A 13,712-nucleotide genomic window follows, 5' to 3' on the forward strand; every position below is an offset into this window, starting at 1 on the left:
GATTAAGTGATTACTTGATAAGCAAAGGGTATACAAATAATCTTACTTGCCCTTGTGTTTTCATTAAGAAAACAACATCCGGATATGTGATCATAGCTGTTTATGTTGATGATCTTAACATCATAGGTACAAATAAAGAGATCCATGAAGCCATTCAACTTCTAAAGAAAGAATTTGAAATGAAAGATCTCGGAAAAACCAAGTATTGCCTTGGTTTACAAATTGAGCATATGCCTAATGGTTTACTTGTACATCAAACAACATATACTGAAAAGATTTTGAAACGTTTCAATATGGACAAGGCAAAACCATTAAGTACTCCTATGGTTGTTAGATCACTCAATGTTGAAGCTGATCCATTTCGTCCATGTGAAGATCAAGAAGACATTCTTGGACCAGAAGTACCATATCTTAGTGCAATTGGAGCTCTTATGTATCTTACAAATTGTACAAGACCTGACATTTCTTTTGCAGTTAATTTGTTGGCAAGGTTCAGCTCTGCTCCTACCAAAAGACACTGGAATGGGATCAAACACATATTTCGATACCTTCGAGGAACTACTGATTTAGGATTATTTTATTCTAACGAATCAAAACAAGATTTGGTTGGTTATGCAGATGCAGGTTATTTATCTGATCCACATAAAGCTAAATCTCAAACTGGATATGTATTCCTAAATGGAGGTACTGCAATATCATGGCGTTCTCAAAAACAAACACTTGTTGCTACATCGTCAAATCATGCCGAAGTGATTGCATTACATGAAGCTACTCGAGAATGTTTTTGGTTGAGATCAATGACACAACTCATTACTGATTCTTGTGGACTAGAACGCGATAAAAGTCCAACAACTATCTATGAAGATAATGCAGCTTGCATAGCACAGATGAAAGAAGGGTATATCAAAAGTGACCGAACAAAACACATACCACCTAGATTCTTCTCATACACTCAAAATCTCATTAAGGACAACCAGATTGAAATGAGATATGTGCAATCTAGCAAAAACTCTGCTGATCTTTTCACGAAAGCACTTCCAACTGCTATTTTCAGAACACACGTTCATAACATTGGCATGAGACATGTTCAAAAGATGTAACAGCTGAAGCGATGTCTACTTGAGGGGGAGTCAACTCCATGCTGCACTCTTTTTCCCTTAGCTAAAGTTTTTTCCCACTGGGTTTTCTTTAGCAAGGTTTTTTAACGAGGCAGTAATTTATAGTTGATCTTCAACAAAATAAAATTGCTATCCAAGGGGGAGTGTTATAATAATAATAATAATATAGATATGGATAGTCAATTTTGGTGTATACATATAGTCAATTTTGGTACACAAAGTATGTATTTTTATATTGAGATTTTAGGCTATAAATACTCATGAATGCAAGCATTAAACTTGCACCATTTCTCACACTTACAAAGTGTTTCTTTCTTTCTCTCCATTATCATCTTTGTTCTTACACTTCATTATTAATATTCTAAATCAAGAATCAAACCACTAAAGGTAGTTATAAGCCTACTGAATTATAACATCAAGAATAACATAGGAAGGAATGATTCTTGATGTTATAATTCAGTAGGCTTATAACTACCTTTAGTGGTTTGATTCTTGATTTAGAATACTAATAATGAAGTGTAAGAACAAAGATGATAATGGAGAGAAAGAAAGAAACACTTTGTAAGTGTGAGAAATGGTGCAAGTTTAATGCTTGCATTCATGAGTATTTATAGCCTAAAATCTCAATATAAAAATACATACTTTGTGTACCAAAATTGACTATATGTATACACCAAAATTGACTATCCATATCTATATTATTATTATTATTATAACAATTTTAATAAAAAAGCTCTGTAAAAAGCTTTTATGGGGCATGGTCTTCCTAGTGAAGTAAAGATTAAACAGTAAATTAGCTAAAGATTCGATTATCACCCAAAATTCTTGGCAATTCTGACCGACCTTTTTGTTCTGGGCCTCCTTTATTATTGGCACAAACAAAACCTTTTTACTCCGTAATATTTTCTAGCTAATTTATTTATTTATAGTTAATAGTTATAGTTTTAGTTATAAATAAATAAATAATTTATTAATTGAATACATAAATGAAAGACTTGTAATTATTGTTTTTTTCTCTTCATCTTCCCTCCGTCCTCGTACCCAAACCCCTATTTTTCTACTCAATTTCCACCCCTTGTTTATCGGTGGAGTATTGATTTTAATTTTACATGTCAGGTTTGTATAATCACAATTTCTCTCCAGCAAGAGCTGCATCTCCACTTATCAGAACCAACCCAGATGCTGAAAGGTTTGTATCTTTTTTACACTTATTCTTATTATTGTTTTTATTAGGTTTCTTGATAATTTATTTATTTTGATCTAATACTTTTTATCGGCTAATTTTTAGTTTGATTTATTTGTTTGTTTGTTTGTTTGTTTGTAGTCAATACTTGACTGAACTATTGGAGGAGCATCAAAAGCTTCAACCTTTTATGCAAGTTCTTCCAGTATGCAGCAGATTATTGAATCAAGGTTCCATTTCTTGTTGGATCTTTATTTCTTGGTTTTTGAAATTTTGGTTGTGTGATGTAGATCTCTTTTGATTTTTTGGGGACCAATAATAGAGTGTATGGAGTTTATGAATTGACTAGTGTGATAATTTTAGTCATTTTTGTCAAATTATTTAACAATTTTGTTGCCTTTTTAGTGAAATGTTTAGGTCATAGAGGGATAAAGATAGATAAAGAGTTCATGCAACTATAGTCTGATTGCTCATATATTTGCCAAACTACTAACATAATGTGGAAGACAGAAAATCTGTTAATTATTTAAATTAAATGTGTTGCATTTTTTAATGGGAAAGGAAATTTTATATATATATATATAAAAAAAAAAAACTAGCAAGAAACTGGATGCAACAAAGAGGACAGCCACCACCAACATTTAAATTAGGTTTTGTTTGTTTTTTAAGATGTTTTTGTCTGACCATGTATGTAAAGAAAATGTGACATAAAGGTCTGTAAGTTGAATAAAGAAGACTGTTTGTTTTTACGTCTACAAAATAACTTAATTCTGTCTGCAACACTTTGAAGCATAATTATAAGTCTGCAAATGCGAGTTCGCAGACAGAATAAGACAATATTTCACTTTATGTCTTCAGAAAAACAAATAGTCTGAAACATCTGCGGGTGCACATACATAAGACATAACGAGTTTTGCTGACTGAATAACAAACAACACCTAAGTATTGCATTTGGTCTTGCATAGTGGTTAAAATGCTGATATGTGGACTTTTGAACACATCGATGAAGCATAGTTCTATATGTAGTGTTTGGGCTTTAAGTTACATCCAGCACAAGAATCACAGATACACGATTATTTTTACAATATTTATAAATCAAGGATTTTGATTGATGAAGTGTTTGGAAGTTCAAGTAAATCAAAATTATTATTACCCTTTTTTTAATTTTATAACTAATCAAGTCAAATTCTTGTTGTTTCCAGAGATCATGAGGATTTCGGGTATGCTTCCAAATCAAGGGTTTAATGAGCTCGATAGACTGCGACATAGAAGTCCGAGCCCGATGGCGTCTTCAAATCTGATGGGTGGCTGGAATGGTCTTCCACCGGAGGTACTTATGAATCTTTTGTAATTAATATTTCGAAACATCTACGATATGCCTCTTAATGCGTGTTTGTTTGTTTTCTGTTTTTTTCCTATATATGTTTTTGTGATAATTTTCTGGCTGAGCTTTTTTTGGGTAAAAGGTCAAGACGACCCGGTAAATATGATAACCCGCAAGGAACAATTAAGTACAATGAATGTAGATGAATGCCACACTCAGGCCTAGTTGGGCTTTCTGGAAGCTATTACTATTATAATTCATAACTAGCACATTACCACAACAAAAACACCCGAAACACCTCCCAGCATAGCTTATTACTTACTCATCACTAACCAGTTGGGACCCACATTTTTTATTTATTAACACCGTTTTAGATACAAGAGAAACAAAATGATACACGTTCGATATGTGCACTATGGACACGAGCACTATGAGGCGGTGCAAGGTAGACAACGCACACCACCTCCCCTATGTGGACTGCTCTTAGAGGAGTTTTTATATATTTAACGAGAATTTGGTGAATTAGATGCAATGCTGCTTGTAAATATGTTAATATATAAATTTAAATCTGGACATTGAGGAGTAGCTTTCTAAACAACCTGATTCTAAACGAGGGTTAGGGTCATGGATTAGCAACATATCATCAGTTGTGTTGTAAAACTCGGCCAATTCGGCCGAGTTCTCGGCTTAGATCACCAACCGAGTTTTCGGTGCCCAACTCGGTCAACGACCAAGTTACTTGGTCAACAGCTGAGTTTCTCGGCCAACTCGGGGAGTTCTCGGTCAACTTTGCCAACTCGGCAACTCGGTCAAAAACTCGGAAACTCGGTCAAAAACTCGGCAAATTGGCCGAAGTCTCTTAGAACTTATATTAGAACATATATTTGTTTATTAAAAAACTATAAAGTCAACGTTAGTCAACATCTGAGTTACCCCTCAGTTCTTCCTGAGATCTCCTCGAATTGCCGCGAACTCCCCAAAATTTTCCGACTGAGTGCTCCCTGTGTTCTGAGTTCTCCAACCTTGATCGTCCCGTTTTGTGCTACTTGCCTATTTCTGTGCTGCCCCGGTCATTTTAATTCTAAAAACAGTGTTTGGTCTTGGAGTCCTGGACAACGATGCAGCCTAGTTCGTTAAACAAAATTGATGATTGGAAATTATTTTATTTTGTTATAATTTTATTATAAATAGGGTTAAGGCTACTCAAGGGCCATATACTTTTTATTTTGTCCTGATGTAGTCCATATACCCAAAAAAATACTGTTATAGGCCATAAACTTTGAAAAAGTGTATCGATGTAAACAAAAGGTAACATGTTACTGGCTAAACAGGTCACCTTTTGTTTACATCGATACACTTTTTGAAAATATGTGACCTACATCGATACACTTTTTGAAAGTATGTGAACTACATTAGTACTTTTTTTTGTATAAAGCTTACATTGGAACAATAAAAAATTATACTTTTTTGAATATCAACCTACAAAATCGATCAACCTTATTTATCAGGTCAACGGTTTACATTAACACATTTTTTTAAAGTTTATGGCCTATAATAGTATTTTTTTGGGTATATGGACTACATCGGGACAAAATAAAAAGTATATGGCCCTTCAGTAGCCTTAACCCTTATATATATATATATATATATATATATATATATATATATATATATATATATATATATATATATATATATATATATATAGGGGCAGGATCAATGGGGAAGTAACCAATCGGGGGGAAGCAAAAAAAAAAAAAATTCGTTTTTTTTTTTAATTTTTTTTTTCCGGCATCAAGATCACACGAAAATATGAACATTTAGAAGAGACACTTCGATGAATGTTATTATTTAGGCGGGAAAACGATCGACAAAAATAACATTCAAGATAATATTGTTCGTGAAGAATATGAACGTTTTTTTTCCCATGTTTTATGAAGTAAAATTTAGCCCGATTTAGAGTCTAGGGTTTAGGGTTTAGGGTTTGGTGTTTTGGGTTTATTCCATAAACCCTAAACCCTAAACTCTAAACCGTTCGTGTTAAAAACTCGATCTAAATCCTAAATCTAAACCCTAAACCCTATAAACCCTAATATCTAAACCCTAATATCTAAACCCCAATAGCTAAAACCTCAAAATACGCTCGAAAAACACGATAATTGTTATATATTACTTCTTCGAGCGTTTTCCCGCCAAAATAAAAACATTTATCACAAAGTGTCTCTACTAAATGTTCATATTTTCATCTCATCTATAATGTTCGTGAACAAAGTTTTTTCAAAAAAAGAAAAAAAAAAAAAAAGTTTTTGCTTCCCCCGCTTCCCGCCGAATGGTTACTTCCCTCTTGATCCTACCACTATATATATATATATATATATATATATATATATATATATATATATATATATATATATATATACACACACACACACACACACACAAACAAAAATACAATCATAGCCCTCGAACTTTGGCATAGTGTTTTTGAGTATTTGCGTGCCGGATAAATGGGACATGTTCGGTGAAATGGCACATTTTGATGGTATAAATAGGGTTTTATTATATATTTTTTTGGTTGATCCATGACGATATTTATCGTCCAAAACCAAATGAAGAGAAAAGACATAGTATAAGAAAAGAACGAATGAGGCGATGGTTGTGAGTAAGACCTTGCATATTGGTGCTGTTGAGATCAAGAATTCGAAGATCAGCAGAAGAATGTGGTTGCTTTGCGAAAATAGTTATAGAACACCTAAGTGCCATGTCACTTAAAAAATGTGACAACTTACTATAACATTTCACACACTTTTACCAGGCAATAAGTTACCTTATGATCTGGTTTTCTGCTGACGGTGTACAAAAAGATTTATATATACAATGAATATTTCAGAAGTTATGTTGCAATTTTATGCCATCAACCCTTTAAGTATCTACTCATGCATGATAATAAATTCCCTTTGCTAGTTGTAAGATTTTAGCATTAGCAATAAAAAAATTTTAGGAGGTAAACTTATTTGCTATGTTTTCATTTTGTCAAGCTCGGAGAGCATAAATTTTGTAGTTCCCTACACTCCTGGTTCACTCAGTACACATTGCGGTATCGTCTTCATTTTGACTTTGAATTGATCTAATCCTGTTTCCTCAAAAGAAATTATTTGATACATTTGAGATCTAGTACAGCCCAAATGCACTTTATCTGTAAATGGGTTGAAAATGACACCTCTTAGAGATCATGTAAACCATTATGTTACACCTTTTCTGTTTAAATGATTATGCTACCTCATTTGTTAAATAATAGTTATTGTTAAATTGCAATGTAAAACCTGCGTTTTGCCAGTATGATTGATACAATTTGGGTTGGATATTGTTCATGACCAAATGTCTTGTTTTTCATGGCAGAGGTTAAGTGGGCCACCAGGAACAACTATGGACTGGCAAGGAGCTCCTGCAAGTCCGAGTGCGTACACGGTGAAGAGAATTTTGCGATTAGAGATACCAGTTGATACCTATCCAAATGTCTGCATATTATATTAACTTTTTACTGCTTTTTGGTTATTTAATCACATTGTACTGAGTTTGTCTATCTTTTTGGATTGCAGTTTAACTTTGTTGGAAGGCTTCTCGGTCCCCGAGGCAATTCACTAAAGCGGGTAGAGGGTACAACTGGTTGTCGGGTTTATATTAGAGGAAAAGGATCTATCAAGGACCCAGAACAGGTATAGTTTAATCCCAAAAAACTGTTTTCTTATAGGTGATGTGTTTCTTAAGAACGCAGGTGACAATTTGACCCATTTACATTTGAATGGGTCGATTCGAGTTATGATATAACTTTGACGAATGCAATGGGCACATCCCATAATTTTCTATAATGAAATTGGTCGAAACGGTCGTAAGTCATCAAAATGTGAAATTATAAATATGAAATTTCTAAAACTTTTGTTTAGAAAGTAGTGCTGGGTCAACCTGACCTGTTTTGAACCTTGCAAAAGAACATACCCGTTATGACCCACTACTGAAGCTGTCAGACCCGCCCATTTTACCACCTTTACATGTCAATTGTCAATGCCATTTGTTGATTATTGATTCTACAGGAAGATAAGTTGAGAGGACGACCTGGTTATGAACATCTAAACGAGCCTCTTCACATTTTGATTGAGGCTGATTTACGTGCAAGTGTTGTTGATATCAGGCTGAGGCAGGCACAAGAAATTATCGAAGAACTGCTTAAACCTGTGGTATCTTTCTTTACCATCAATGCTCCTATTTCTCAGTAATAGAGGCCGCGAGACACTGAAACGTGTTGGTTTTGGCAGATTGGGTAACGGGTCAGAGGTAGTTCGGTTAAAAACGAGTATTTTTTTAATGCAGGTTGAGTTGACTCACAAACACTTTGTTGGTTATTTTTGTTCTCCTGAATTGACCCATTTCAATTTTATAGGATTAATTCTCTCACATTGTATACTTGTGTTTACGTATGTGATCATGTACACAGGATGAGTCCCAAGATTATATAAAAAGACAACAATTACGTGAACTAGCAATGCTCAACTCAAATTTCAGAGAAGATAGTCCTGGACCAAGCGGCAGTGTATCACCATTCAATACCAGCAGTGGAATGAAACGTGCAAAAACAGGCCGGTAATTAAAACTGAAACGATTAAAAGTGAATATCATGAAATTAATGAATTTGGCTTCAAGAATCATATACATACATGTACACAGAGCCGGTGGTATGCCATCTTCCTGTACGTACTCCTTCGTATATAACATTACATGGATTTTGAAACAAATATCAAAAGTATAGGATGGAGGGTGTGGCCGGTGAATCTCGTTTTTGTCTCTTTTTTTTTTATTTATCTTTTTTGAAATTTAATGATGGATATAGCAATGAAGTACAAAGTAAAAAAGTTTATCGTTTTTTATTTTTATTATTTTATTTTCTTGGTTCGGTTTTATTTATATTCTTCTGGTGATTTATAAAGGTGATGGGTGTATCGTCACTTTGATTCATTCGATTTATTCTTGTGTTGTTAAGACTGTGAACAGTATCATCATTTATAAATATATAAGTAGATTGGTTGATGTGAACATGTTTTGTTGCTGTGTTATAATATTCGAATTGTGGATAGATCCAGGTCATTCTTGTACTGTCTGAATACATTCTCGCCTTTATAAACATTATGTCGTCGTTATGTTGTTGAATAAATATTTAGTTTGGTAGAGAATGTCTTTATTTTTCTTTATAGAAAGGAGTTAAGTGTACAATGTCAACCCAAACGAGATCTCGAAACTGAATATCACTGAAAACCTCTAAACTCGTACTAAGGAATCATCCATACAACTCTCACATCAGAAGACCATACCATTGTCGGATGAAACCCGAGACAAACGAAGGTATTAATGCCATAATTCAAAACGGCATTTAATGTAGTAAAAGGAGTAGTAGCAGCTTCTTTGTAAGTTTGTAACTGCATTTTGATAGTCCAACAATAGTTGATTATAAAATAAGAGTTTTTCTAAACATAGCACTAAGGGCGATGTTTAAGAAAAGATTGTCTAATGAATGATAGTAAAAAAGGTGTTGAAGGTGGTTATTTAGCAAGTTATTGCGGTAGTTTTGAACTAGTTACAACTATGTAATGCATGTCCTAAAAGCTTAAGTATAGCCCTTAGGGCTATGTCTAGAAAAATTCATAAAATAATGTTTGTCAAACCTTATCATATGAGGTGATCATCACACATTATTTTTTAATTTATGTACACTTAATTAACTATTTTACCTTTAATAATAATAATAATAATAATAATAATATAAATTCAACTTTCTAGGTTAACCATAAATTTATGAGACAATCAAAATGTGGTGTGAGAATCACCTAGCTTTGCTTTGTTTTTTTCACTACTAGTACTACTACTAAATGCGTTTTCTCAACTTCACTCACTTACTTGACTGCCGTCGCGGTCTCATTCCGGTCATCCACTACACCCCTTCAGGTAAATCCAATCCAATATAGGACTATAATATTCTCAGTTCTCCGTTTTATTCATTCATTCATTTTAATTCATTTTAAAAATTATAGTTAAATTATTATTATTATTATTATTATTATTATTATTATTATTATTATTATTATTATTATTATTATTATTATTATTATTATTATTATTATTATTATTATTATTATTATTATTATTATTATATAATTTTAATTATTGTTATTGTAAGTGGATTAGTTTAATATACGTTTTCTTTTTATTGTAAGTTGATACCTCTCCAGTTTGATATTAAGATTGTATCAGTCGTAGTTTGTTAGTAATTACACAAACTACAAACTGTAGTAAAATTGTATCAATTTAATATCGCGTGATTATAATGTTGATTAATTAATTAATTATGATGATCATGATTTTCGTTGATTGTAAGTTTATACCTCAGCATTTTGTTGATAGGGTTTTATCGAATCAAAACACAGATTATAGTTTATAAATGTTAATATTAATTTTATTTTATTCAATGGCTTATTCATTTTCAGGCTCGGTTTTGCTCTTCAACAATTTTGAACCCTTGTTTTATCTTTTGTCAGAGAAAGAGTAGTTTCTATGGCATCTGTAGCTCAGGTTCATTGCTCACACATTATCGGTAACAGTTGTCCTATATTTCGTCCTGCATCACACATTTCTAACCACCATTTACCTAACCTTGCAGATAATAATCAGTTATTTAAATCATCGCTAAAGTCGAAGCCTTTTAAACCTAGTTTACTAGCTTAAATACGGCCACTTCCATGTGCTGGAGGTGGTAGCGACGGTGTTGGTGTTGTTGGCCATGGTGGCGGAGATGGTGGCAGTGGCGGCAGCAGTAGTGGAGGTTTTGATAGTTTTGGACCGTTTGGGGCGTTTCTAAGTGGGTGGAGATCGAGAGTTGCTGCTGATCCTCAGTTTCCGTTTAAGGTCTTAATGGAAGAAGTGGTTGGTGTAAGTTCAGCCGTGATTGGTGACATGGCATCTCGTCCTAGTTTCGGGCTTAATGAGCTCGATTTCGTGTTTTCAACACTTGTTGTAGGATCGATCTAAAATTTCACCCTTATGTATATATTAGCACCTACTGTGGGGTCTACCTCAGCAGGCCTTCCTTCAATTTTCGCTAACTGTCCAACTAGCCACATGTTTGAGCCCGGTTCGTTTACTCTTGTGAATTGTTTAGGAACACTTGTTTGCAAAGGAACCTTATTTGCAGCGGTTGGTTTTGGTGCTGGGCTAGTGGGAACTGCGCTATCGAACGGGTTGATTAAAATGAGGAAAAAGATGGATCCTAAGTTTGAGTCACCAAACAAACCGCCACCTACGTTGTTGAATGCTGTCACGTGGGCTGTTCATATGGGCTTTAAGGTACCAAACTTTGAATGGGATTGAGTTTTTGTTGGAAAAAGGGTTGCACCCTGTTTTATTTAAGTCGTCAGTGGTTGGATTGAGATTGGCGAATAATGTTGTTGGTGGGAGGACGTTTGTGATGTTGGCAGGAGTGACAGGTTCACAAAGTTCCGGTGCTGAAAAGAAGGCAGATAAGGTGGATAGTCTTCTTGATGAAGAGGATTGGGTTCAGGTTAAGTGAGTAGTGTTAGGTATGTATCTATTGTTCTTCAGTATTTATAATTCTATAATTTATAATGAAAGTAAAACAAATGCTATGGTTCTCGATAGCTGAATGATTTTTGATTTCTTTATAGATCTTTAGATAACATCAACTTGTTAATAAGATGTTTTTTTTTTTTTTTTTTTTTTTTTTTTTTTTTTTTTTTACAGTTTTTGTTGCCATGTTCTGCTCAAATCTTTCGGCTTTGGCTTCCTTCGAGTTGTTTGTAGTGCTTTATTTGACTGTCAAATAAAAAAGATTAGGTAGTAATTTCAATCCATTTAGTTAGATGTGTGGGACTTGGTGTCTCAGTCAAATGGGTTTCCAACACCATTGTAACCTTTTTAAAGCGAGCAACAAAGTTTGTGGGTCAAGCTGACCCGCACCAAAAGCAACCCATTTCAGTGAAACTATCATCCAGCATTTGCATTTCGTCATCTACAAGGTTAAAATTGCTAAAAACTTACTACTTTTTGTTACAGAATGAAACTCCATAATCATAATCCTAATAACTTTATTATAACATGATATTTATAGATTACAAAGTAACCCTAATCATCTAATCAACCCTAATGGACTCAAGCCCACATATTGAAATTGAGCCTAACTAATATGCAAGGTTGGAGAACTCGAATCTCGGAGAGATCTTGTTTGGACATTTTTTGGGAGATCTCGGCATCTTGAAAAAATCTCGGAGAGATCTCGGACATTGACTTACGTTGACTTTTTAGTTTTTTTAATATAAATTAATATATAAAAATTAGTATATGTATATTTATACATTTTTACGAGATTTTACAAGAAAATTCGTAAAATGAGTGAGAAAATCCGAGTTTGACCCTATTGATCGAGAAATCTCGGGAGATGGACATCTCATCTCGGTTGCCTTTTAAAATGAGATATCGGGAAGAAATAAGGAGATTTACAACAATGTTAATATGTCTAACACTTTTTTATTCAAAATGTTCATTTTCTAGTATTTTTCTCTAAGGAAACTGTATTTTTATTAGACCTAATCATACTATACTAATTCCTAATCATATAGGAGTACAACAAATGGTGATATATCTTAAGAGAATAAATTCAACTATTTTTCTAAATATATCTTATCCTTCATTTCAAATAGCGAATGGTAGAAATAAGTAGAATAAACTTTAGTTAATTAGGTTTGTGGATATTAAAAGTTCTTCCACGTGATGTCTTTCTTGCTAAAAAGAATAGAAAAAAATTTTAATCAATCGTATCGGGTAACACATTTTATGAGTGGCCAACACCGGGCAAAAAAGTTCAAATGGATCATTTTATAGGGATGGGTCAAAAAAGCATAACCTAATAATCAATTACCATTTAAACCCCTTTCAATTTTACAACTGATAACAACTTATTAGAAAAGCATTATATCATCATTATTTAATTATTTGATTTTTAATAGCTTATGAAAAAAGCATTGTATCATCATTATTTATAATGTAAAATTAAATATCATAGGTGGCTATTTGACGATCCGGAAATTTTCGACCAAATTTAAATTTAATCTTTATATGATTTCGACATGTTAAGTAAAGTCTATTTAAATTAAATTCCAAAATGTTTGAACTATTTTTCATGAATGCATTTGACATTCGACTGTTCCTACGATTCACGAACATTTAATTGTAAATAAATATGTATATATTTTAATATATATATATATATATATATATATATATATATATATATATATATATATATATATATATATATATATATATATAATTGATAACTTGATATATAATTTAAAATAATATATGATTTAATTATTATAACTAAATATGTAAAATAAAAACTATTATGTTATTAAATATATATAGATATATATATATACATAAATACTACTTGTAAGTATATAATATTATTATTTTTGATTAAAAAGATATAATTAATATATTTATTCAATTAATAAAACTTGTTAATTAAAATTGCTTGTAAATATAGAAAGTGTATATTATTATTAATATAGTTATATTTATTAATTATTAAAATCAAATATAATAAAAAAAATATGTACCCGCCTGTCTATCACTTTACTTTATGAGTGTAACAGGTAACAAACTCTTATAATTCACCCGTGAAGTTTGAATTATGAACCTAATTCTTACGTGTATTACTATTATTAAATTGATTGCTGTTTTCTTTTAGTATCTATCCATCTTATATATACATACAAACATGATATATCAAACATATCATCTATCTTCTTCTTGCTTCCTCATAACCTTGAACTACCATTACATGAAACAAATGCTACTGCTTGATTCGTTAATGGGTTGTCTTGCCATGCTCGTTGTATACTTCGGTTTGATCACCAAATTTTCATCACCTTCGAACAGACCACCAAGAACACCTCATATAATCACCAACTAGTTACTGTTTCCATCACCCATCCGTCACCATTTATAGTCGCCATTTTAATGT

At 32.6% G+C, this 13,712-nt stretch overlaps 1 protein-coding gene and 1 pseudogene across 1 annotated transcript; both read left to right on the top strand.

Moving 5' to 3' along the window:
* The first annotated feature begins 2,153 nt into the window (after positions 1-2,153).
* LOC139881597 (KH domain-containing protein At3g08620-like) lies at positions 2,154-8,552 on the top strand. The gene is made up of 7 exons (XM_071866044.1): positions 2,154-2,307; positions 2,443-2,531; positions 3,504-3,631; positions 7,025-7,141; positions 7,225-7,341; positions 7,717-7,860; positions 8,118-8,552. The coding sequence occupies exons 1-7, from the start codon at positions 2,228-2,230 to the stop codon at positions 8,265-8,267; spliced, it is 825 nt and encodes a 274-aa protein (XP_071722145.1). The 5' UTR covers positions 2,154-2,227; the 3' UTR covers positions 8,268-8,552.
* Positions 8,553-10,225: 1,673 nt separating this feature from the next.
* LOC139844694 (protein RETICULATA-RELATED 3, chloroplastic-like) lies at positions 10,226-11,488 on the top strand (annotated as a pseudogene).
* The last annotated feature ends 2,224 nt before the right edge of the window (positions 11,489-13,712 follow it).

The sequence above is a fragment of the Rutidosis leptorrhynchoides genome, chromosome 1 (assembly GCF_046630445.1).
Source record: "Rutidosis leptorrhynchoides isolate AG116_Rl617_1_P2 chromosome 1, CSIRO_AGI_Rlap_v1, whole genome shotgun sequence".
Lineage (NCBI taxonomy): Eukaryota > Viridiplantae > Streptophyta > Magnoliopsida > Asterales > Asteraceae > Rutidosis > Rutidosis leptorrhynchoides.

Excerpts from the sequence above, each read along its gene's own strand:
- LOC139881597 (XM_071866044.1), top strand. The coding sequence starts at position 2,228 with ATGTCAGGTTTGTATAATCACAATTTCTCTCCAGCAAGAGCTGCATCT. Across the intron at positions 2,532-3,503 it reads CAGCAGATTATTGAATCAAG|AGATCATGAGGATTTCGGGT; the intron begins GTTCCATTTCTT and ends TGTTGTTTCCAG. Across the intron at positions 7,861-8,117 it reads AAGAACTGCTTAAACCTGTG|GATGAGTCCCAAGATTATAT; the intron begins GTATCTTTCTTT and ends TCATGTACACAG.